Here is a 26,273-nt window from a genome sequence, read left to right as displayed (position 1 = left end):
ACAAATAGATGTTTACAGCTTGTCATACAGACATGGTGTTGGGAGGGGGGCGTGCTGGGGGCGGGGCCATCGTCTGGAGGCGGAGCCTACTGGGGAGCAGCTGAAGGAAAAGGTGGCATTTCTACCTTTATTTCTGCGAAATAGCGAATCCATGAGTTGATCATTGGTTTATTGTTGACAGACAAGAGATGAGTCAGATCTTTGATCCTCAGGAGATGAGTCCCCGATTATTGGTCCCCGCTTGATTAAGTCAAACCACCAGAGTTGAATAAGTTAAAATGGCGAGTGACATCGGCTGAGCTCATGAAGATGCCCTGGTGAGGGTGAGGAGGAGCAGGAGGGTGAAGAACAGGCTGGCGTCTGCTTTGATGTGGTTGCCGTGGCTACCTGCATAGACAGGGTCAAATGATTAGCCACGCGTGTCACTTCACGTGTCACTACACGCCAGTCATGCTGATGCAGGAAAGAAGGAAGGGCCGTGTGCGGCGGCGACTCACTGGCTGTGGTGGCGGTGGCGGCGGCGGCGGGGGTGGTCGCCTTGGTGGTGGCGGGTTTGTTCGTGCCAGTGACCTTCTTGGTGGTGGCCGCTGTGTTTTTCTTGGTGGGTGTAGGCTGCGTGGTGGTTGGGGTGGCCTTCCCGCCGGCCAGTCCCAGGTTCAGTTTGTCCAGTTCATCCTGGAATTGATTTTCGATCCAGACCATCACTCCTGTTTCGTTTTGGTACAGTGACAAGTCTGACAGGTGGTTCCCCAACAGACCCACGACGTCAGAGACACTCAAGTTCTGGAAAACATGAGGGGGGAAAAAAGAAACGTTCTTCATGCAACAACCAAACAGTCGTCTTGTTCAGGTGGGTGTTCCGGGACGCTCCGGAGAGACTGTGTCTCTCAGGTAACCCGGGGGGTGGACAGTAGTCTGGGCCTCCTCACCCATACTGCTGCCCCCACGACCTTAAACCACCTGCAGGAAATGGTCAGACCAAAGTCCTACCCGCAGGACGTCTGGATCCAGACCGGCGAACGTGGGGACGTCTACGTTGAGGTTGGACTGTGCCAGAGTTCTTACATATTCTGTCGTTGCGCCACCTGTTGGTGAAGAAAATAGCCCACTATAAAATAGGGGTCACAAGGAGCCTCTGGTCCAGTTCAGCACCAGGTCAGTGAGAGACTGACCAACCCCGGAGAGCTGATGCGTCTTCACAGGACTCACCCAGGAACGGCCTTATGAGATTATAAGTGGAGGAGGAGACGGTGGAGCGCGTGTTTGTCGAGAAGCTGACAAAAGCGATGGCGAACAGGATCTTCTTCCCATCCAGAGAGCAGGTGGTGAGGTCCTTCAGGTCCGCCTCCCTGACAGACAACACTTGTTCAGGTATTGCTGGAGGTGAGGCACCTGGCTGAGCTCCACTGAGGGGCTGCGCACCTGAGGGCATCATGTGAAATGTTCTGCAGCACGCTGCCGTTCAGTGAGCAAAGGTTGGCTCCGCCGATGGCTCGCAGCTCGTCCGTGCCGAGCAGGTTCCCAGCGGCCAGATACCTGATGATGATGGCCTGCGCCTGGAGGGGGAGGAACCGGCTTTGTCAGGTGCCGCAATTCACCTCTGGGGAATTCAGCCCACCATGTCCTTGGCCACTAGGCCGTCGCTCGGGTCCAGCAGCGCGGCCAGAGTGTCGACCTTCGTGATGATCCACTTGTCGACGTGGCTGACGGTGGCTGCGCGGGACACGAAGCCCAGGACTTCCACCTCCTCCTCGGGAACCATGGCTGGGTAGGCCTTCAGAAGCAGCCAGCACACCTCAATTCCTAGCTGTGGAGATGACCAGTCTCCAGCCCAACACCTCTCCCTCCCTCCTCATCCTTCACCTTCTTCAACTCCACCTCACCATCACATCCTTTTCACATTTCCTTTGACTTCAGCTTTGCCTCCTTCATGTCCTCTTCCTCTTGTCCGTCCCCTTCATCTTCTTTGAGTCCCACCTTTCCTCCACATCCTCTTCCTGTCCTCCCTCACCTCCTTGTGTCTTTCTTCACCTTCTCCACCTCTTTAGTACCCTCTTCTCCTCATCTTCACCTACTTTGTGTCTTCCTCTCACCTTCATCTCCTGTATGTCCCCTTCCATTTCCTCTTGTTCAACTCCTTCACATCTTCTTCCTTCTATCCTTCCATCTCCACCTTCACTTCATCTCCTGTCAGCCACCTTCACCCCTTGCTCTTCAACCCCTTCACATCTTTCTATTCCTTCACCTTCTCTTCATCCCTTTGACTTTCTCTTCACTTCCTTCACCTCCCCCTTTACGTCCTCTTCCTCTTTTCCGCTCCTTCATAGCCTTTCAGTCCCATTCACGTTTCCTCCACATCCTCTTCATCTCTTCCCATACCATCCCTTTGACTTTCTCTTCACCTCCTTCACACCATTGTCCCTCTTTCCTTCACCTTCTCCATGTCTTCAGCGTCCTTCCTCCTTCACACCCACCATCACGCTGCCCCTCTTCTTCGTCACATCCAACCAGTAAAGGAGTGAGCGGTACACAGCACGAACGTGTCACATGACATCCAGCACTGACCTGGTGCAGTTTTTCCAGAACCACCTGCTGGTATTCAACTTCCACCACCTTCGCAGCGATCTCAGCCAGAGACTTGCTCACGGTGTCAGAGCTGAGACAGGCATTAAACTGCTGCACATCCAGCTCTTCGCCGGGGAAATCCTCGCCCTTGATGGTCACGTAGGTGATTTCTCCAACCCTACAGTCGCTGTCTGTGTCGGGGGAACACCAGTGAGCGAGTGCCGCTGCGGGCCACTAGAAGACCGCGCCACTCACCCACAGCTCGCTTTGACCTCGCTCTTCTCGTGCTCTTCTTCAGCGCCTGAAGCTTCTCTTTGCTCACGGTCTTCCGGAGCAGTTTGAAGTAGTATTTCAGGAACCTCCTTCTAGGTCTCTTGACAGTCGAAGGGAAAGTGAGTGGATGCAGTGACGACTGCTGCGTGAAAGGCTTCCACTTACTTTTCTAACGCTGTCGTAGAACTTGGAACTCATGTACATAGGCAAATTCTGAAGGCTCTTCAAAGTCCGGAACTTCCACTGGCTTGGGTCACTGGTAACAGAACAAAAAGCAGTGTGATAAAGGCTTCTTTCTTCTGAAGCCAGTTACAAACTAAAGCCTGCGGGCTGAGAAGGGCGTGACATTTAGTGACACTCCGGTCAGGACTTTTGCTGCCGATCACCAATACCCATCACATGGATTGAGAGCAGGCTTTGAGATAGGAGGGCGTCTGCAAAACATGAATAAACGGACGCCAGCTTCCCGACTATAGCTTGGCCGCCAGATTACACTGGTATATGGCGTGATAGGGGCCAGAATCGGGCGTCCGTTTATTCATGTTTGTCAAGTGCTGGTGATTTAGTGTGAAGGCGCTTCCTCGCACAACATTTTCCGGTGCATGAGCTGCAGGATGTAAACAGATTGAAAGAACCTTCACAGCAGACATGCTGCTGCCCAGTGAGCAGTGTGTCGGGAGGAACGGACGCATCACGACCAGCGGGGCTTGATCAGTGCGCCGGCTCATGTGATCGGCAATGACAGGAAGAGATGGGCGTTCAGCGATCAGGCAGATATCGGCCAATCATGATCGGAGCATCCCTAATTCTAATGTCTCATCAATGGAAAAGGGCTCCTCTGGAGTGGATGGAATGGTTTCCTGAGAGAGTCGAGATACCCGTATGACGTCCTCCCGCTCAGCAGCAAGGCCTCGACAGCCTCTGCCTGCACGCTGGTGAGGTCATTGCACTTTTTCAGCATTTCCAGGATGTAAGGATCCGAGTTCTGAATGTAGGAGCTGCTGATCTGGCAGGCCATGTTTCCAAACACTTGCACATTCTCCTTCGTCAGATTGCTGCCCGTCACGCCCTGAAAACAAGAAGGTCAGAGGAGGGCGACTCGGGAGCTCTTCGACGAGTCAACTCACCAGACAATCGACGGCGTTGAGCATCAGATTGGACCGCATGTAGGCGAGTTGGGGCGAAAAGACGTAAAAGTCGGCTTCGGAAATGGCCATGAAATACTCCCTGCACTGGGCCCTGGGCACCAGGGAGTAACTGAGGAGGCAGACAGAGTTGGTCAGCCAGACCTGGAGCCAGCCGTCCCGTCCATTCCTGTCAACTCACTCGTAGTAGAGCAGCATATCTTCAGGGTAGTCTCCATAGCTGGTGACGTTGGAGTCTCCCTTGATGTAGTTGTACATGCAGGTTAACTGTCGCAGAGAAAAACAGAGGTGAGCCATGCAAACAACGGTCTCAGCTCCAGCAGACGGCAGGGACAGGTGGCACCACTAGCTCCGGTGATGGATGGTTACAAGCCACGAGGCAGGCTGTGGCGCCTGGCTGCACGTTTCTCTCAGCTCACGCAGACGTGTCCTGAACTGAAGCTTGTAGCAGGGCGGTGCAGAACTCGCTCGCCTACCTGAGTTTCCTCCAGTTTGACTTTGTTGGCTTTCTTCCTCCGACAAGCTTTGATGAGTTTTACAGTCTGGGATGTTTTGAAGGTTCGAACGCTGGTGCAGGTGAAGCCTTGGAGCACGGCGGACGACAAGCTGAGGGATCAGAATAGTTACTCCAACAGTCGACAGCAATGAGGAATTAAGGAATCGCGGCGTTGTTATAACGTCTTCACATACGTGTTTACGTTTCCTATGGCCGAGACCGAAGCCTCGGATCCCAGCTCCGGTAAGACAAACACAGCCTGAAATGAAAGAAGACGCGTCCGAGTTGCATCAAACGTTAACCCCGACTGAATAGGAGCATTATTCCTGACGCCATGGTGCATAGCTACCTGATCTCTACTCCACTTTTTCTTGTTCATGTTTTTCTTTCCCTCGACATCGGCAGGAAAGTTGAACAGAAAAGATTGCGGGATCTCTTGGGCCAGGTCGTCGGGAATGTTGACCATCATCTGCTCGATGTTTGAGTACAACGACACCATCTGGGAAGAAGACACATTCAAGTTAGAAAGCAGACGTAGGTTTTGGTGATGCCGACAGTGACTGATGCCTGCACTGAAGAGATTTTAGTTCAGTCCCTTCTGATCACATGCTTAGGAACCGTGACAACATTAGTGGCCACGCCTCTCTCAGCTGAGCTAGAGAGACATCGGAACTAGGGATCCAGGGTAAAGGTGCCCACAAGCCTCCAAGCGAGCCCCTGCCACAGCTTTTATCTGAAGCCCTTTGACCTACTAAAGCAGGTCCACAGACACAAAAGGTGGTTGGAAACAGTTCAGAGCTGTTGATCTAGAAAAACGGTGCTCATCTCCGAAGACTTGTGGCTCGTCCCTCACAGTTCTTGTGCAACACAGACGCGAGTGTATTTTATAGCATGAAAAAAAGAGTCTTCAGTTAACTTCACCTTGTAGGTGGCGATAAACCGGGCCATTCGTGGAGCAGCGTTCAGTTGAGTAACAAAGCTGGAGTGCGCAGAAGCCGTCACAATGTCCGTGCCCTGGACGTTGTAGAACATCTCCCCAGTGACACCAATGAGCAGCGTGCCGAGGTCGACCATCGAGAGCCCGTTCATCTAGTCAGGAGGAAGCGGCAGGGTCAAGGCCATGTTGGATCGGGGGGAAGGTGAGCTGCGGAACTTACCTGGAAACTCACTGACGCCATGAGTTTCTCCATGGCCGCTCTGGCCTGGCCTATGTTCCAGCCAGGCACGGCGCCCAGTCTGTGCCGACCCCCGTAGATCTCCTCGGATCGGCACCCTCTCAGCACTCCCGTCGACAGCCCGGTGCATTGGTTGCCGAGCATGGAGATGATGCCCGCTGTGATATCGGAACCAAAGTTGCCCGCTAACGCCGCAGCGATCTAGAGTGAAGCACGACAGGTGGATGAGAGTTCTTCTCATGATGTTTGACTGCTGCCGAGGGACTCGCACCTTCACCCAAGTGGCTCAGACAGTCCAATGAAAACATACTGAACACATGCACACGCCAGCTAAGAAGCTAGTTTTTAATATCCCTCAGCAAAAACAAGTTTATTCAAGCGTACTATGAGAATACTTATTTTATACTAACACTGAGGAAGTATGCTTGAGGTTTACTTTTGACATACTACATTTGAAATACCTAAAAGTAGCACACTGAAGGACACTAATACTTATACCCAAGTATACTAAATAAAGTTAACTTCAAGTTTACTACTTTTTTTCAGTATATTATTGAGGCGATCCAGAAGCAAAGGATCATGGGAGTGGATGACTGGGAACAGAAAACAGACATTTGCTCTGTTATTGTTTTGTTCTATTTGACAGTTGTTGACTAGGGTTTTCAGTGAATGACAAAATAATCATATTGTACTCTTCAGTCATCAGTTGTTGATGTACTAGGGCAATATGCACACTGCCATCTGTACACAGCTGGGAAGTGAATGTGTGCTGTTTGGGATGGTGAACGTGGTTTACCGAGATTTTGACTATATTTTGTGAGACCGTAAAATATACATTGCTTATATGTGGATGTAAAGTATATGCTTAGTACATTTCTTGTATACTCACTGTGAATACTTGAAAGTATACTTTAGCAAACTGAAAATGTTCCAATTTAGTCCTAAGACGTGTTACATGAGTATACTTTCCGTAAACTAGAAGTGACTGGCCAGTAGTACACTTGGTGTGCTACACTTCATGAAATGAACTTCAAGTGCCCTACTTTTTGTTACGGGACATAGTTCAGTAGAAGATGGAGGGCTTTTAAGGGAGTAAGTAAACCCAGTACAGTACAGTTAGAGGACAGAAATGCTGAGTCATGTTTCACCTGAGTGTCCACGTCCACACAAAATTGCCGCAAAATGCCCAGTATCCACTCAGTGCTTCCTTTACTCAGCGTCGTGAAAGCTGCTCCGGGAGCATGACATGTGGAGGAGTATGGGAGTCTGTGGCAGAGAAGAGGTTCGGATGTCAGTCACTGCAGGAGACAGTTTTCACCCTGATCACAAGTCGGCAGACGCAGCAAACAAGATGTCCTGTCTATGAACAGCAAATATCGAAGGGATGTGCCAGTCTAAATATGCTGCAATAAACATGACAAAATAATGTCACAATTAAGCCATAACTGACTGGGTGATGTGAAAGATCAACATGAAAATCATCATTTCGAACAACTGTGGCTGAAATATTGCAGTAATCTCAATGGAGTCACTTTTAATGGCAACTGTGAAATGAATCGTCCACTAACTCATGAAAATGAAATTCAAAAAGACAAAGGATGCCCTCAAAGTCTGGGTCTAGGTCTCGATGACGACACTATTAAATATATATGGTTTTGAATGAGAGCGACGATCGGAAGAGAAGAGAAGAGGAGAGTGCAGACAGGGTGCAGAGTCATGGATGTGGAGGAGTTTGGTGACAATAAGAAGGTTTGGACACGTGGAGAGGAGAGACAGAGTTGGACCAGGAAAGTTGGTGCTGGAAAAAAAAACAACCGAAGCTGGCTGGATGGGTTTCACCTCTACAGAACCAGCAGTTCTGGCGAGTCTTTCCAGTCATCGGATAAATCCTGGAGAAGCCTGCTTCTCTGTGTCAGGCCTCACTAGCTTTTATTTTGAAGATGGAAGTTGTCAAATGAAACCTCAGGCTTGACAAGTGACATGGAACAGTGGCAGCTCACTTGTCCACGGGAAACGCCGAGTCCTGCATGTAGATCAGCTCCGTGTACACCTCGTTCACCTCGGTGGTTACATTGGAGGCGTTGAGCAGCGCCAGGCACTCCGAATTCACGGTGAACGCTGCCAGATGCTGCCCGAGAGAAGACGAAAGTCAGCCTCTCGACCGCAGCGGTTTTCACCAAAAACTTACCTCCTCAGACCCAAATGAGAGGAAGTCGTCTTCAGTGACGAGGTTGATGAATTTGCCAATGTACAAGACGAACCAGGCGGTGGAGTTCAGCTCTGAGTGGCTGCTGTTGTAACACCTCGGTACTGGATGTAGATAGGAACAGATTGTTTGAACTCAGTCAGAGAAACCCACTGCACCATTTTCAAAATAAAACTCATCATTAACAGTCCAAAATCTTGTCAGCAGACATGATCTTTTTATCCCACGAGGGGATGATGAACATGATTTAAAAAACTCTCCGGCACACGCACCTGAGGACGAGGGCAGGTAGTCCTTGATGCTTTCATAAACATGCTCAGGCTGAAAATCGGTCTCGGTGAAGTTGGAGGATCCCAAACACGCAACACTGAGACACAAGGACGGTCATGTCAGAAGAGTTCGGAAGCACTGATCGGCCTACTGTGGAGCGCACGTACAAAATCTGGAAGCCGAAGCAGGAGGCCGAGTGCGTAATGTTGGGCCCGACCATGCTTCGTCTGATGTATCTCATATAGCGCCAGTCCAGGCCTTTCTTCCACGCCTCGGCCTCGCGCCCGTTGCCGCTGCCGAGAGCCAACGGCCAGACGCACTCCATGGTCGGCTCGTACAGGTCCTCTGCGAGGGGTTCCTGTCCGGGTCGGGCAGTGTCATGGTTACTTCTTTTTCATGTTGGGTGGCACTCAAGTCCGCACCTTCTCAATGAACCAGGGGGTCAGCGTGTAGATCTTGAAGAGAACGCAGAGCTCTTTGTGGCTGTCCACCACTCTAGGACGTCTGAGGAACTTCCCCAGTTGTGAGGGCGACATGGAGTTTATCTTCTGCGGAAGGATGATGAAATTAGGGCTGCAACGATTAGTTGATGTCATCGATAACGCCGACAACAAAAAACGTTGGAATCTGTGCCTCGCTTGGTCACATTGCTGTTGCTGTTGCACACACTGAACAAATCGTTTTTACTATTATTCAAAGACCTACTGATGTGGACGTTGATCCGATATTTTATACAAGATACACACTGAATATGAACATTGTTGATTTGAAATTGTTCTCAAGGACCAATAAAGAGCTCAGTTTCAAAGAACTGGAGCTCTCTGTCCACGGTTTCATGCTTCATGCACCACAGGCTGGATACATGTTCCTGGATTGTATGTCATGATTTTCATATACGTGTTTAATAATGTATGGTGTCTGAGTATCACAGTGAGATGATTTAAGCAACTTTAGGTGAAACCCAAATTCCAAATAGGTCCAAACAAAGGTAAATGCGATTAGTCGACCAATGGAAAAAATAAAGGATAGATTTCTGGATTTCTCACAACCTGACCGCGCCTGAGATCATGGACGGATGCGGTCTCTCTGGAAGGTGAACACCAACCTGATGCCTCTCGCCCTGTGACATGAAGGACATGACCTGGGTCAAGCTTGGGAACCCGAAGCTCCCGAAGTAGCTCTCCAGGAACACGTATAGACTCTGTCCTGGCTCCATGCACCGGAGGGAATTTCCTTCTATGAAGAGATGACATTAACATGGAGATATCGTGATCTTCATTCACAAGGTCAGTCTCTCTCTACCTGCAACCATCTGGGATGTCAGGCGATTGATTTCACTCTTGGTTGTTTCACTCATGGTCGAGGCTTTAGATTCAAGAGTCTCCACTCTGAAATTTGAAATTCCGTAAACGCAGTGCTTTGATTGATGAAAAGACGTGTGTTTTTACCCCAGCTTTTCCACGTTGCAGCCTCTTCCTCTGAGTATTTTGAAGATCAAGTTGGCATGAGCATGTGACAAGCCGACGATGAACGGCCCCATCACAGGAATCCAATCGGCGACCTCGGCGTCGCTCACTGAGTCGTGCGCGAGGTTTGCTCTCTCCAACATGGCCTCCAACCAGGAGGGCCTCGTCGCCGAAGGCACATCCACTCCATGTTTCTGTTGAAAGGTTCAAGCATCCCTTGTTGAAGAAGGACCAAAATGGTGGATCACTGGGCACTCTGGTTTCCTCCCACAGTCCAAAACAGGCCCTGATGATTAACTCTGATAGCTAACACTCACCATCAAAGCAGAGTAGAAGGACAAAAAGAAAAACTTCATCTCATGATCCTGGACGGCTCCCATCACCATGGCAACCTCTGCAGCAGACTTGATCTGATTGGGCGTGGCACACATCTGCCCCAGCTGAGCCGTCGTCAGGTGCTCCAGCACTTCCAACTTCACCACACAGCAACACAAGTGACATTAGAGAAGGAAGTTCTGTAGGTGCCATCTGCGGTTACGTACTCCTGAGAAGTTTCCTCGGAACATCTGCAGGTCGGAGAAGCTGGCAAAAATGAGGAAGAATCTGAGGTTGAGCTGGATCCAATCGCCGGTGTTGTTGCTGTTAAAATCACAGCCAGGGTCTGAGAACACAGGGGATCGGTGAGATGAAACTGCCCTCAAATCCCCAGTTGTAAAAAGTTTCATTTTCATCATTAAAGCAAGAAGCAGACGGTCATTTTGGAGGTTGGAGAGAATAACTCCATGTTGTTCATGCAAGTCGGGATGATCTTAGAACTTGGCTATTCAGGATAAGGCCCCCAAAACGGAAAGAAAATGACCTGCTGAGTCGTTCTTGGTGAGGAACACCCTGATGAAGTGAGAGTAGACGGCCACCTGTGTGGAGTGAAGCATGTGGACATGCAGGACGCTCATGGTGGCCACTCTGAAGCCAAAGAAAAGATGGTGACTCGAACGTGTGCAGTGCCACCGTTAAATCAGATCAGGATCAGAGGGTGTCCTCACATGTCCTGGTACGTCGTGCAGTTGAAATCTGTCACGGCCATACATGACAGGAAGTCAGGAGAGGTCGCTGGGAGGAAGGGGCGGAGTTTCCCATGGAGCCACTTTTGGGAAAACTCGTGCTCGTTGAGGAAGGCCAGGCTGAAGAAGTCGATTCGGAGCTCCTGAATGACATCCAAAACCACTGACGTGGCCTGATTGTGGGGGTCCAGCATCTGCGGGCGGGAGCGGCAGTCAGTTGGGTGTGGAGGCAGGGCATTTCACGGAGACGCACCTCGGTGCCGACATGCTCCAGAGACATGTCCAGAACACCGTTGGCCTTGGAGAGAAGGAGCTTCCAGGCTGCTCTCGAGCCGCTGGAGTTAGTGGATCGATGACACTTCATGATCTCCGCTAGGTCGGCCGCCTCCAACATGGACAGCTGCAGGACAGGCGGGTCATTGAAGCACCCGAATATGGCTTTCCCTTTACGTACCTCTGCACATGCAACTTCCTTGACACTGAAGAGGCATTGGTGTCCAGTCAGGTTCCAACTGTCCAGGTGCTGCTGCACCACGGAGCTGGAATACAAGCAGAGATGTTCCTCAGGGTTCCACTTAGGGACCTCTTTATTTGATGTACAGTTTCTGACCAAAACTACGCTGAAGACACTCTCATCTGGGCTTTCCCCCAGGTCACTAGAACAGGTGGACTTTGCCAATAGGTCAAAGGTCAGAACTAGTGGAGCACATAAGGCCAGAGGAACCAACACGCTACAGTTGTATCTCATCCTCAATCCAGTCCTGTTTCTAACACCTGAAGGTGAAGCTTCAGTAAGTCAGCATGCTTTTGACTTATTTTAGGTTTGAAGCAACCAAGTATTCATTTGTGTCCACACCGAAAATCCATTGGCCCAACGGTACGAAGACGACAGAATTTACCTGTTGACGTCGGCACAGATCTCCGTCTCTGGAAAGATGATGATCGTGAGTAATTTAGTTTCAATTGAGAAAGACGGAACAGTACCTCCTACCGTTTGCTGGAGTCACGCGGCACTGTAGGGAAAAACAAGACAGACATTAGCTCCCTGTTAAACATCCATTGCTGTGTTCAATAAAGGTTAAATGGTTACCGTTCCACTGTAAATGACACAGCCTGGAAGAAGAGAAATTGTGTTATGGTGAAAAATAAATTCTGGTTGTTCAACAATCAGACGGTCACCTTGGGATCTGCGCGTCACTCACCTGCCGGCAGGTGCAGAGATATGCTTATCTTGTGCCGCTGCACCTTGTCAGTGAATGGAGGAGAAGCCCTCTCTATGGCCCGGTCCAATCCTGAGAACCTGCCGCATCATGGAGAACAGCATTATGCTCAGTGGAGTACGCCGTCCTCGTCTCATTACACATCTGCTCGCCCCACCCAGCCGCCTCAGAAACTCCCGCCATTGGTTCATCTCCACCCATCCCTCACTCATAAGAAACACCTAGAAACTTGATCTCCACCCCAAGTTTCACCAAAGTTTTTGACCAACCGAACGGTTTCACATTCTGATCCACCTCTCTGTACAAACAAACAAGGCTGGGACTCACAGGGTTCCGTAGTTCGTACAGGTCATGTTGGCCTTGAAGTGGAGAAGAAAAACACATGAATTTTGACAGAAGAAAGGAAGCTAAAGATGGAAACATTCTTGTTACCTGTGCAACTATTAGAACGAGTTCGGACAGGAACTGATCAAATCCGGCCTCATCTGAAGACTGGCTGAACATATGAAACGCTGCTACAATGAGGACCTCTTTATCAGGAATGTTGGAATGCTTCAACAGGAATAAGGAAGCCAGTTGCCGTGGAGACAGGTGTACAATAACCACCAACTGGAAAAGATCATAAGGAAAAACGCTGTCAGAAGAAGGCAGAGTTTTCCTTCCTCTTAAAGCCGAATCATTACTGGTTTGAAGTATGGATTGAGCTGCAGCATCTTGTCCACAGGCACAAACTCGGAAAAGGAACCAAGATTCTTCATGAACCACTCGGTGCTGTTGAGTCCATTGGAACAACCCCAACCTGGAGATGGTTGAGACAGTTTGAAGTGAAGACAAACGTGATAGTTCAAGCGCTTTCCCCAAACATGGAGACGTATAGCAGAACACACATTATCATGAAGTCAAGTATACTGCAGACCTTTCTTGCTAGTACATCAAGTTATATTGCAGTTATTGGAGCTCATCTGTATTTTGTTTTTAATATCACATGCAGGAGTATGAAGCCACACACACAGTAAAGTCGACCCCAATGATCCCCTCCCTGAGTGACGGCTGTGTACCGACGCTGCAGTGTTGTGTTTCGGAGTGTGAAATTGTGAACTTGTTTCGCACCCTACAATGATTGGCTCACTTCAACACTGGTGAATACCTTTAAAATTCAATGTTTTTATGGCCAATTGTTTGGTGCACGCTGGTCACCTGATGCAGGGGAGGACTGCTGTTTACTAGTGAAGAGACAGCTGGAGGAGGAAGAGAGAGTGCAGGCATGGTTTTTGGGGCGGATAGAAATCGATACTCTTTACTTCACTGTCTACTTCATGGGTTTTCCCATCACGACCAACACCTTGCTCAATGGCCTACACTGGGGTTTCAAGCCCAGACTTCCTCATCGATAGTGTGTGTGACCAAGTGATCCATGACATCTAGAAAACACTGAAGACTATGATTTTTGGGATCAGTGAAACTCAGCTGCTCCGGTGTTCACCTGCTTCTGGACGTGAGAGGAAGTGGATGATGAACTTCTTAGCGACCATTTCTGGGTCCTCACTCTTGACATCGCTCAACACCCACACGCTGGAGATGGAAATTCAGAGTTAGAAAAAAGCAAGTGAGACGGGCGACTCCGTAAATATTGTCTTACATGTGCTGGAACGTCCCGCAGCTCAAGTTTTGGCGACTCAAACAGTCCAAGAACCCCCCTGAAGCAAAGGGCAACAGCCTCCTGATCCCACCAGAAAACAACCCTCCGATGACGCTGGTGCTGTTCAGCTGATCCTCCGTCAGACCCGCCAGCTTCATCTCTCTGAACAGGTCCAAGAGTTCTGTGGCTGCTGGAGGGCCGCGCCCAGGCGGGAGCTGAAGAGAGGCTCATGATGAGTGTCACCATCACAACTCTTGGCACTCACCACTCACCATCTGGTCTAGCTTGTCCAAAGCTGGGTCCCAGACTGAGAAGACTTTGGTCAAAACCATCTTCCACAGAGTTTTGGACTTGCTGCCTGGTCCGGGGAGCTCACACATCATCAGCGACGCCAGGTGATCGGCTGAGAAGGTCTGGAGCTGAAAATGATTTGGAGAAAGTTAGTGTCTTCAACTGTGAAACTGACTCACACACGCACGAACGCAATCAAAACTCAAGAGCAACAAAATATTTTCTTTGCACAACTGCAAATGCACCACAATAATACCGTGGCAGTTCTTGCCTCGCCTTCATGCAACACTCCTGCCTGTGCTGTCTTCGACCTCTGATCCCCAGCCACAGAGCTCGTCTTCCTTCCATGACACTGAGTCAGAGTTCATCAGACTCCACACACTCTCTCATGCTCCTGAACCATCTGCACCCACGTAAATGCCTCTCTATGGTCAGCAGCGACGCTCTGGGCTAATGCTTGTCTGATTCCCACCATGCCCATCAACATCAGAGGAATTCCGAGTCACAGGTGCAAATAAAAAAAAATAAAGAAAAATAATAGAAGCATAAAAAACGCATGAATAAACTTCACTACTTCTAATTTTATTGCCATTGAAAGTATAGTAGGAATCTCCAAATTATTATCGTATCGCATGTTGGGAATATATAGAACATTTATGACAATAACAAAAAGTATTCTTGCTTAAATTTTGCTTCCTGTGCTTCCAAGTTGTCGTCTCACGTTTGCCATAGTAGTAATAAGAGTCTACATGACATGCTGTAGTTGGTATACAACTTCTCAAATAGTGGAGCCCTGGGGGCCCCCACTCATGATATATATTTTTTAAATTCCAGGCAAATTGATGCACTTGAAGTCTTTCCTCTTACAGACAAAAACAATGTTAAAAAAGATATTCTTTATTGTAAGTCGATCTATATCACTTTCTTTTCTCTTTTCTTTAATGTAAACAAGGACACAATCTTATGCAGAGGTGTACTTATGATCATTTTATCGACAAATGATGCTATTTAACAGAGGTAGCAGAGACTTGAGGGACGGGAAACTCTTACTTCTTCCTGAGGGGGGTGCAACAGAAAAGAACTGAAGCAATAGCATGCCATGAAAAGAGTCACCTGAGCGCAGGCGTATTCCTTCAGAGTGAAGTTGCAAGGGATTCCCATGGACGTGTTGAGGTGCCTCTCCAGGTGGGAGCTGTGAATGAGCGGAGTAAAGTCAGATGAAGCGCCTCAGCAGGTCAGTCAGAACCTGGACTTACCTGTCAACCTCTCTGCAGGTCAGAGCCCCTGTGAAGAGCAAAAACAACCATTTAGTAAGTTACTCAGACAAATGATGAAACTAGCAGGGCTGGTTATAGGCGTCAGTTTGGGTGGGACGCTCCTTAACGCACCATCCAGAAGTGTTGGAGAAACATAGGTCAGAGCTTTACCCAGCGAGAGAGACATGGAAAAAGCGCTGAAGTTATGACAGAGCGAAGCAATGACGTGCACGCAGACTGCAGACAGCATGCGGGTGAGGTGAAAAACAAGGGAGATAAATATAACACTGTAAAAAAAAATCAAACACATTTCTCGTTTTTGATGATTGTATCAAGCAGATAGCGCTAATATCTCGATCTACTGGTGATCCAAAAACAAGATATCCTCTTAGTGTTCTGTTTACGTCTCTAAACCTACTTCTAACAAGAGCCACAAACATTTGCTCTTACCATTGATCTTTGTGATCGGGCACTGAGGGTCAGAAGGGAGATGGATTTAATGGCAACTCACACACAACAAGAATGGCCTCAGCAGAACAGTACATGAATATTCAAGAGCAGAACTCACCGCGATGTCATTGGTCACACACTCTGTCCACATGCAAAGAGATAAAAACACCTAGTTGAGACTCAGGAACTGAGAAGGAGATGGTAAAACTGGACAGCTATTTCTTTCTCATCACAATATTAGGGCCGTAAACACGGTGTTCTTTGATGTACAGTCAAGCTGGAGCTAGTAAGCCTGAGACTGGAACCACACATGTCTGCGATATAGACTTGAGACTGACCCTCTGGTGCAGAGTTGAGGAGCTTCTCAATAGTCTCCCCAATGAACTGGTCCTCCAGAGGCCGCACTGCCATGGCTTCGTTCAAACGCTTGAAACTGGAAGGAGAAACAACAGCACATTACTAATACTCATGCAACATATTTTTATGTGGAGAATTGAAGTCCCATGGATGTTGAGAAACTTTGATGGTATTATCTCAATCTAATTTATAAAATGTTTGAGTAAATATCTCAGTATTTATACAGTTATACAGTATTTGTCACATGAACACACCAACCTGGCCTTAATGCTAAAAAGCATCATTCACTTTCACATTTCATGTTGGGTTCATGAATGAATTAGTGGTAATGGTAGTAGACGTTGCATGTGCTGTAGAAGTACTTGTAGCAGTCGCAGTTGTACCAGAATTTGAGGAAAAGCGTAGCATGCATTACAGTAGAAGTATTAGAAGTGGTAGTGGTACCAGTTACTGCAGTAACAGCGGAAGCTGAAGCTGTAGCACAGCAGTAGTAGCAACAATAGTAGGAAAAGCATTTAGTAGCAGTGATAGTAGTAGCAGTAGTAGAAAATAGTATATAGTACAATAGCAGCGATACTGTGGTGACAAGTACCACGTCTACTAAAAAAACAGCAACCACAGCAGTAAGAATGATATGCTATAGTAGTGACCTCAGCAGTTATATTAGTTACAATAGTAGCAGTTTTAGTCATAGTACTAGAGGATGTAGTAGCAATAGCATTACATTAGTTATAGGAGTAGCAGTACTTCTAGCAGTACATAGTCATGTTATTACTTCTCCATCTGATCTTCATGTGATCTCCAGAGAAGAGAAAGGTGAATGCAGAATCCCATGAAGGTACTCACATCATCCTGTACACACTGCAAGGAGGGCCGACCTGGAGTGAGAGTCGTGAGTCATGAGTAGCTGTTGATCATTGAGAGCTTTGGTCTGGTGTTGGACTAATCATCTACCTCTTCAGCCTTTTTAGGGAGTAACCGCAAGACGGCTGGGAATTTCTCCGGTTCCCTGAGCAGGAAGTCGAACACCTTGTTGATTCTTCTCTCTGCAGGGCTCTGAAGATCCAAGAGCAAGAGGTCCACCAGGTGCTCTGGAGTTAAGAGTGGCAGAACCTCCAGCTGAGGCGAAGACTGAAGTCAGACTCTGAAGGCTTCTGAAGATGCTTCTCATAAAGACTCACCGGTTTGAAATGTGGGTTCAGCATGATAAGTTCGGTGAGCTTGGCAAATTCCAGGAAGAAACCTAAATTCAACTTCAGCCACTGGGCGCTGTCGTTGGACAAACACTCTGGAACACAGCAGGGAGCAGTCAGAGAAGTGCCAGACCTCCATCACCTAAATATGTGTCTTACTGGAAGTGTTGTAGTAGTCGTGTAGGAAGGGAAAGATGAAGTGTTCGTAGATCCTGTGACCATATATGGAGCCAATGCTCTGCTGGCTGAAAGCTCCCACACTTGAAGAAAACATTTGGGATTGGTTATGTCTGATTCATGTCACGGCCAGAGCAAGATGATGTTGATGGCGATCGGCGGTGGAGTGGAATGTGGAAACTCACATGGTTTGGTAGGTCAGACAGGTGAAGTTCTTGGTGCTGAGGCACAAGAGAAGATCTGCAGAAATGTTGGGCAGGAGGGGCATCATCTTGACCTTGAACCAGAGTCTGATGAACTCGGGGTCATTGAGATGTTCCTCTGTCATGGACTGAGAATCCTCCTCGGTGAAGATCTCCTGAATCTCCTCCATCAGGACGTTCTAAAAGAAACAACAGATTAAATCGAGGGATTGTTTATAGTCTGTGAAGCCACGTCTGCCTTCTTTGGTTCAAGACTGAGGACACCTCCCAGATGACCATGAGCTGGGCTTAAAAAGTAAAATGAACCAAAATGACTATACTCCTGTAGAACTGCTGCGTTTCCTCCTTGTCTTATTTTGACTTCCTGTCCGTGAGCATGTGTGGACTCACTCACTCTGAAATGGCTACCAATGTAGGCAGCAAAACGTATCTCAGCTGCCACCTATTGATGACTTTGCGCTCTACAGTTTCACGCACGGATTTAATTAATTACAATTCAAACGCTATTTTTACTGCACATGACAGATTATATCCCAAAAGGATAAACCTTTTGAATAAATCCGGCCTGGAAACTATGTCACTGATGTCATGCAATGCATGTTGTTCTGGGATTTTTTTTAGTTGTACATTATTAAATTGAACTTTAAACTGAGGTTTTGAATATAGAAATATTACTGCACATTTCTAAATGAGGAATGTTGCTGTATGCTGCATCAGAGTTCAAGAGTTTAGTTTGATTTCAAGTGATAAAAGTGTTGAAAAATGTAGCATCTAGACTCCACCCACTGTGGTGGCATGGCATAACAAAAGCAGTGAATGAATAAACAGAAGAAGGATGGAAGATTGAGCTTGTAAAAGGATGATGCTTACTGATGTGGTCAGCTCCTCCAGCACCGAGTTCAGGCGCTTTAACATTTCGTTTATCAACCACATGACCGTCTGTTCGTCCAGTTCGAGGTTGGCGCGAGCAGCGCAATGCAGAACCTGAGCGACGTTTTTCACCGTGTCAGTCAGCTGAAGGCAAAAACAAAACGTCACTTGAAAACAGCCAGAAAGAAAACCACTGTAGTGAGCGCGACTGAGATGAGACTTTACCACACAGGGTCTCTTGTTGAGAGTGATGCTGCAGACGTCCTCAATTTCCGGGTCTTGTTCGTCCATGTGGCGATCCAGGTAGCTGAATACGAAGAAGACATCATATAAGGTGCGTTAAGAAAGTACGTAGGATGATGAGCAGCGAAAGAAATCAGAGCCTGAAGTCTGAAGTTTTTATCTAACCATTGTCTGGGAGAGAGAAGTTCCATGAAAGCACCAGGTGTTTTGGAAACATCAAGCTACGGCCGCTGATTTGAAGCATCACTGCTGACAATCTCAAAGAAACTTCTAACTCTTAAAAGCGCGTCAACTGTTGCAGTGCACTATGGAGTTATCTGCTTCCCTGCAAACCATCAACCAAAAAGTTCATGAAGTTGAATTTCGCGTTTCAGAAAGAGTTTATTTCAATGTCTTGGAAGAGTAGCGGCAGGATGAAGCTCCTTATGTTTCTCATGGTTTCTCAGTGTTCTGGTTGCTTAAACATCTGTGCTGCAATGGAACTTACAAGACTTCCTCGAACGCAAGCCTGACGTTTTCATGCAGGGGAAGCACGTGGTGCGGCAGGAAGCGGCGCAGCAACGGCATCACCACCTGCTCGTACCAGTCCTCCAAATCCAACACGTCAAACTCGGGCTTCTCCTGGACCTGCGGCTTGTACCTGTTGGCCATTTCAGCCAGAGCGCAGTCCAGCGCGAACTGGGTCAGAACCGCGCCCGTCATTTCCGACTCTTTCTTCTAAAAATAAACAGCAGATTCGGCTTTTGAAACAGTCTAGTTAGCATTAAATCGACAGCTGATGTTGGTTGGTACCTTGTGGGTCAAAGACACAAACTTGTGAACAACATTTCCAACTGGTCTCATCGCGGAGAGGAAGTCGTTAAAGACCTGAAAGGGAGAAAAAATGTTGAAGCTACTCCTGGACTCCCGGCTATGAGTGAGGAATTACGGGCTTTCTTTTGACAACATCAACACATTGTACACCCTCAGCAGTACAGTACCCATCTGACGTGATCTTCCGGCGAAGGTGGCTTGTACACAGATTTGGACATTGAGGTGGAGTTGTGTTCCGGGCCGGGCCGACGGTGGCCCCCGCCACGTGGCCCTCTGGGACCAGGACCAGCTTCCCTCAGTGACAGACTGCGGAGGATGCCAGCCTGCATGTCATCGTTCAATTCCTTCAAGTCCGAGACCAGCAGCATCTCCGCCGTCTGGCTGGACGTCAGCAGATGTAAGACCTCCAGCTGGGAGCCAGAGGAACACGATCAGTCGGGAAACGTTCAGTTTCAGGTTTTTTAAACACTCAAGCTTACACCACGGAAAGCCAGGTTGATCTTGGTGAAGTCGCTGAACCGGGCCATGGCTTTGAAGTAGCCAAAGTTCTTAAGCAGCCATTCCTCGCTGCTCTCATTTTGCATCACACAACCTGCCAAAGACGCAGATGACACAAGATCATGAGTGGGTTCGTGCACCTATCAGCCAATAGTGAATGTTCTGTGGGTTCTATGTCGATTGTCACCGAAGACAGAACATAGGAAATATTATTCAGGGTTGGTCAGAGCGGATCACATTCCTCCATCTCACCCTGTCCTCTGCTTCTTGTCCTTCATGTCCTCCATCAATCTCCTCTGTGGCCTTCCTCTCCACCTTCTACCTGGCATTTCCAACCTCAACATCTTCATCTACCAATGTACTGGCTCTCTCTCCTCTGTTTAACTTTATTACAACTCAAAAATGTACTGTGAAGCAGTTTCTATTATGGTGATGGACAGATTGACAGATCTGTGTGTCCAGGGACTATGATGTCAGTGAATGATCAAGGAACTTGTTTGAGGTTTGGGGTTTCAGGCAGAGGGTACAAAACAAAACAAAGGTTCTGAAGATGGAGGCGCTGTTTCAGAAGACACCTTTGGTCTTATCTGTTCACACATCTAAATTCCAGATGCAGCGGGGGCAGCAGTCAAAGCACAGAGGCCCAGTCTTTGTGGAAAAAACTTCTGTGTCCCAGACTCCCTCCGGAGAGAACTTCATCCTACACTCTTCTCTGCAGAAAAGCTAGCAACATAAAAGGAAGAGTTTTGCTCTGATCTGTCTCCCCCTGACCCGTGAACAAGACCCTAATTGCAGATATAAAGCCTGTACACCAATGTACCACATGTTTAACAATACTTTTCAAGTCTTCAGCTGGTAAACATGGAGCAGAATTTCTCTGAGGTTCAAGAGCATCTTGCTCAACACTCAGAGGACCACCTCTCCCTTACCTTTCACATTGTGTCCTGACAGGAAGGGAATCATGAAGAACATGTAGATCCACCTCTGTCGAGTTTCATCCATCTCTAAGAAATGGTGGCTGAGCTGCTTCACTCTAAAGAGGCGAGAGACAGCGGCCATCAGGGTCGGGGTTGTCACAGGGGTGAAGGAGCAACGTACACAGTCTGGTAGGTGGAGCAGCTGAAGTTCTTGGTGCTTAAACATGCTAGGAACTGTTTGGAGATGGATTTCAGCATCGGTTGAATCTTGATCTCCAGCCACATCTTCACCAGGTCTTCGTTCTCAAACTCTCTGTCCGGGGTCCATTCCAGAGCCCCCTTCATACTGAGGACCGGCACCCCTTTCAGGCTTGTTCTCTGCAGTGAAGAGAAGAGCTGTCAGAGTCCAGCGCCCTAAAACCCAAAGAGCCCTAAAACCCAAAGACCCAAAGACAATTAAACAGAGCTGGCTTCTCAACTTTTCACTGTAAATCACTTAGAAACTGAAACGACTGAGTTTGTCTGAGTTAGATTTTACAGTCAGACTTTTCTGTACAGACAGTAGAATCCAAACATCCTGTCAAACCAACTTTTCAGGTAGCAGCAACATTCCTTCAGACAGTTTGTTAGTGCACATCAAACTTTCCATCTTCTACTACCATGAAGGTGTACAAGTCCATCGTGGCCTCCAGCAGGTCTTTGAGAGCCCGCACGTGCTCTTTCTTAGTGTCCGTGGACGGCAAGCCCACGCACTGGAGGAAGGCCTGCGTGGAGCCCTGGGCCCAGAGGGGAGAGAGTTTATTGGTTGTAGTGAACATCCTGGTTATTATATATTATTTATTGGATCTTTTTTGTTTTCTACTTGTGTATTATTTACTCATTTTCCAATTAAAACAATCCAAAATAACTAACGCAGGGGCAAATATATAAAAACATGTGTTTATTACATTTTACCTGTTTCCCACTATAAATATCTTATGTTAATATTTATTTTTATTCATTACTTACATTGTACGTAGTGTAATTTAATATTCATTTGACTTAGATAATATATGTATATATTAAAAAACAATAATAATAATAATCTTTAATTTGGGGACTAAAGAACACCTTAGATTGTCATAAACCTAAATAAAACTGATGGATTGAAACAAGAAAGGAAGTTTCATTTAAATCAAATAACATAAAATATGATACATGTTTATAAATAGTGGAGATATAATGTAAATATTTGAAATGAAAAAATGAGTTGGCAACTGAGGTGAAGAAAACAATGAAAAATGATAACTCAGATCAGGAGCTCAAAGTAAAAGTTGTAGTGTTTCCAAAGTGTTTGAACAGTTGAGTTTCTGATGTCCATGACGTTCTCATCGCTGCGGATTAGACACCAAGAATGTCACTCACCGGCTTGAAGTCTTCTTCAGGCTTGCATGCTTCATTTCTGTGGAATTCCAGCGAGACACACGAACAAAGGAAACAAATTTAGACCCATGAGTCGCCTTCTGTGACTCACACTTGAAATATCAACTTACTTGTGGTGTTTCGAAGCCTCTGTTTCAAAAGGAGATTAGAGTTAATTCAGACACTTAAATTGTACAAATACAGTTATTTCGCTTGTATCCATCAACTATTGGATCTGTCGGACTTGATGCAGTGTCTCTCCTCGCCACGTGTCCCAACCATCTGTCCTGCCGAACTTTGTCTCCAACGCAATATTTCTCATCTCACCCGTTCTCCCATGGACAACCTCAGTATCTTCCTCTCTGGCTCTTCTAACTCAGACTCCTGAGTCTCCATGGCAGTGAGTGTCCTGTAAAGCTGCAGCTCTGACGTCACAGTCGTCTCCACCCAGCCTGCACTCTCCTCTTCACCTCCTTCATCTCTGCCCTTTACTCTGGACGACTGACTCTATATACTGTGTTCATCTTCACTCCCATCTCCTGCCCTGCACTCGTTCTGTCTTGCTCATCTCAGCCCGAGATTCGTCTGATCCTCCCCACAGACAACTATATCACGAGAGAACATCATGGTCCTACACCGCTCTAACCTCAACAGTCTGTCTTTAATCCTCCACTGCGATCAAACATTTCCTTCACACTCCTCGGCTGGCTCCTCACACAGAACCCCACTTCTTTTTTCTTTTTCTACACCTGTCAGGAGGTTGTAATGTAGTTATGAAAGTGACTGAACACCAGCCTCCTCTTACCGCAGCAGCTCCCCAGCAGGTAGACCAGCAGGAACAGGTACCAGGTTTTCATGACGTGACCATGTGGTGCGGTAAACAACTGGTGGTGGGAAAAGACAGAACAGTCAGTCCGGGTTTGTGCCGCCGCCTGAAACAGGACTCACAACAAATCAGCCCGCTGAATTTGACACTCTATGTTTATGCAATTCAAATCACCTCTCATCTAGTTTGGGGCGTGACCGGTGACCTTCAACATAGAGCAGATGCACACAAAAAAAAAAAACCAACACAAAAGACGGCTCAGGTCGAAGAATGCTGTAACTCAACACTTCACATGACGATACAACAAAACCATTGGTGGAGCAAAAGATAAAGGAGGAAAGCTGAGAGCAGAACAATGGGTTTTACAGACAGGCGGGATGATTTACGAACAAAATAAAAGAAATCGCTTTGTACCTAAAAAAAAAAACTTGGAGAACCATTCATTAAGAGGCAACAAAGGTTTGGGAGGTTTGCACGAAACTCTGGGAGGAGAACTGATTTGAACCAAACCTGAAACAAACCAGGGGTTTGGTTATTCAAGGTCGTGTAGGGGGCACTGATGGAGGTGCCGGGTGTTGGAGTGGGACCATGGGACATTACTTCAGATAAGATGGAAAGGATGTAGTACACCTGCCAGTCCAGCGAGTGGCGCTGCATCTTTTCCACAACAACAGCGAAAACTTTACGCTGACGCTGTGTTCCAGTTGTCCTCGGAACTGGGAATTTCTCAGCACCGTCCCCCCATGACATCACCCGACGTTGCATTTCCCAGTCTGAAGGAGGGAGAAATCTCACCACCCCGTGTTGACAATCCAAGATGGCCTCCCCGAATGTAAACAGGACATAGAAATGAATGAAATACACCAATGGAAACAAACAAATGACTTTTTCTTCTTCATCCTGCCGGTTTGCTTGTCACATATTTAAGAACACAGGCTTGAGAATAGCTTTTGTGAATGTCCCCATCTTCATTTCTGACCCAAACAACGGGAAGGTGAAGCACTTATCCACCCAACTAAACCAAGGCTTCCTGAGGACTTCCACGAGAGGGACAACCTGGATAGTGTATCGCTATCTTTGTTGGGACCTCTCATTGCCATAACCCTTTCCCCAGCCTCTCACCCTCAGCCTAACCATCCGAAACAAACAGCTAACCTTAACCAGGACTCTGAACCAAACTTAAACCCAATTACAATGATACAGTTGTTTTAAAGTTGTAATTTAAACATGTGGGGACCGACCAAAGTATGTGTGTTTCTGAGGATTGGTCCTCAGAAGTACAGCAAACCAGTTACACAGACACACACACCCATTACCCTGCATGTTTGAAGAGTTTGGGAGGAAACCAGAGCAAACCCAGACTCCGCACAGAAAGGAAAATAACAGATCATGTTTCTCATAAAGACCCTGTGTCTTCTGATGCTGAAGAGCATGTGACGTTTCTGCTCTTAAATCGAGGTCTAAAAATACTCCTGTGATTACGACATCAGAACTGCTCCTTGAAAATTCCTTCATGTGAACACAACCTCGGCATAATGACTCGGCAAATATCTGAGCAAAAGTCATCCATTCACGTTGCAGACACGTGGTTGATTCAGTTCCTCGTGCCACCCGCCTCATTGTTCAAGAACGTGTTTGTTCTGCATCATTCAGGTGAGAAACAAGGCTTCAACTCCATCTGTGAATCTGAGCGCAGCTGCGCCACATTCCTCCTGGCAGGACGCGAATGCCAGAGAGAATCTGTGACAAAGTCAAATATTGAAATCAGTCAAAACTGACAACCTGATGGAACGTTTCTTATCAGTCGCCTATTTCTTTTCACAATGTTTGTCCCCCTCGCGTTCATCACGCTGGATCTCCTTTCATCCTGTCCATCATCTGACCTTGTCCGGTCCTCGACTTCACACACTTTCATTGAAGGGTCAAACTCACGGCATGGGGGCCAAAATTGGCCGTGAAATGTGGATTTTATCGTGACACATAACTTGGACGCACATCAATGTCATGATGCAGGAGCACTACAGAGTTCAAGCTTTTCTATACGTTGTTTTATAAAATGTTAGAAAAGAATCTTCCCATATTGCAGCAGGTGGAAGGGACTATATGAAAAGCAATTTGTGCTTCAAACAAAAGTAATTTCTTGTGAAAGCGAGTCGGAGGTGATGGAGAAAAGGTGAGTTATTTTGGGAAGTGAGAGTCTGATATCAGTTGAATGTTGAACAGAGATTTTGTTGGCCCTTGAGTTTGACCCCCCAAAACAATATAGTCCATAAAATGCAGAGGACTGTAGTGTATTCTTCCTCAAGGAACCAGCTACATTGTATACTGTAAATTGGGAGTGGAACATGTGACACCCCAGCCTCTACTCCAGGTAGCTGGGATTAACTCCGACAATGCAGAAGAAAATCTATTGGATCGATAACTAACTCCGAGTTCTCCCAGTCTGTCACCTAAAAGACATTAAAACTGCATTAAACACCATTATATTCCAGGCTGTCTCCATGATTTGCTCAAAGATTTCCCAAGAGCTGCATTACAGGGAAGGACCTCACTTCTCACGGGTGAAAGTGACACCATGAGGAGGTTACATAAAGATTAACTGGGGACACCATGAGGCCACCAACTTGAAGGTTTCTGGGCAGTGGGAGGAAACCAGAGTGACAAAACCCCAAGTAAAGTTCCAGACAGAAAGGACTTGCGTTGCCTCTAACTCAGACTGACCCTCGCCACTGGGTTTCTCACAGCCAGGTCCGGCATCCCCCCGGTCTGCAACACGTGTGGCCCCTGGAGACACGCCGCAGGTTTCTAGCCCAACACTTGTCAATAGTATAGTGTCTGTAAAGCAGCAGGGCGAGTCGCCGTCGTCAGCCCCGGTATTGATAATTCCCAACAGTGAAATTCCCACTGCACTTGTTGTTAGGTGCGTCACACGCGAGTGTTCCAATCTCAGAACCATGTCTACATCATCTGTTTTAAGGATTGAAGAAATGATCAACAAACCAGCTCTGTTGACCGCAGTTATGGAAACGGATTGAACAATGAAGAGAAAGCGAGGCTCACCAAATCTCTTCTTCCAGTGCTGGCGTTAAATCCTGTCTGTTTCTTCCACCTGACACCCGAGACTCAGGTGCAGCAGCAGAGCAGTGAGAGGTGTCGCTCCTCTCAGCGATTGGTCGAGCGTCTCCTGAAGACGGCTGGATGGAGTCCCACTGTGGGCGTGGCAACTCTCTGTTTACACTTCTGATTTGATCCCTCTCTCACC

General features: G+C 47.4%; 1 protein-coding gene across 4 annotated transcripts; it reads right to left on the bottom strand.

Annotated features, from left to right (window-relative positions):
- Positions 1-156: 156 nt before the first annotated feature.
- Positions 157-26,273, bottom strand: LOC128754785 (uncharacterized). Of its 4 annotated transcripts, none has more exons than XM_053857660.1 (65): positions 26,072-26,266; positions 22,991-23,069; positions 22,317-22,335; positions 22,189-22,225; positions 21,444-21,560; positions 20,966-21,162; positions 20,797-20,900; positions 19,849-19,961; positions 19,537-19,779; positions 19,349-19,423; positions 19,044-19,273; positions 18,539-18,620; positions 18,314-18,457; positions 17,426-17,622; positions 17,223-17,323; positions 17,052-17,158; positions 16,825-16,989; positions 16,717-16,748; positions 15,852-15,946; positions 15,632-15,654; positions 15,514-15,535; positions 15,064-15,091; positions 14,921-14,999; positions 13,789-13,935; positions 13,517-13,731; positions 13,361-13,449; positions 12,561-12,676; positions 12,310-12,486; positions 12,205-12,236; positions 11,860-11,957; positions 11,748-11,770; positions 11,649-11,670; positions 11,557-11,584; positions 11,112-11,196; positions 10,911-11,057; positions 10,640-10,851; positions 10,456-10,559; positions 10,139-10,257; positions 9,914-10,069; positions 9,579-9,790; positions 9,433-9,518; positions 9,236-9,363; positions 8,553-8,678; positions 8,298-8,488; positions 8,133-8,227; positions 7,843-7,964; positions 7,655-7,782; positions 6,803-6,920; positions 5,637-5,855; positions 5,401-5,568; positions 4,829-4,978; positions 4,674-4,738; positions 4,460-4,589; positions 4,165-4,250; positions 3,966-4,095; positions 3,717-3,907; positions 3,004-3,094; positions 2,821-2,938; positions 2,566-2,756; positions 1,619-1,774; positions 1,423-1,556; positions 1,210-1,349; positions 991-1,085; positions 498-783; positions 157-387 (listed from the first exon to the last, which is right to left on the bottom strand). In XM_053857660.1, exons 2-65 carry the CDS (start codon positions 23,040-23,042, stop codon positions 302-304), a joined length of 7,674 nt encoding a protein of 2,557 aa, XP_053713635.1. In that variant the 5' UTR covers positions 23,043-23,069; positions 26,072-26,266; the 3' UTR covers positions 157-301. The 4 variants fall into 4 exon arrangements, 3 of the variants coding, with proteins under 3 accessions (XP_053713635.1, XP_053713634.1, XP_053713636.1); XM_053857659.1 differs by having other exon boundaries at positions 9,236-9,366; positions 26,072-26,265; XM_053857661.1 differs by lacking the exons at positions 991-1,085; positions 1,210-1,349; positions 1,423-1,556; positions 1,619-1,774 and having other exon boundaries at positions 9,236-9,366; positions 26,072-26,267.

Source organism: Synchiropus splendidus, chromosome 2 (assembly GCF_027744825.2).
Source record: "Synchiropus splendidus isolate RoL2022-P1 chromosome 2, RoL_Sspl_1.0, whole genome shotgun sequence".
In the NCBI taxonomy this organism is placed as follows: domain Eukaryota; kingdom Metazoa; phylum Chordata; class Actinopteri; order Syngnathiformes; family Callionymidae; genus Synchiropus; species Synchiropus splendidus.
The sequence above is the reverse complement of the archived record's forward strand: the minus strand, read 5'-3'. Positions and strand labels throughout refer to the sequence as shown.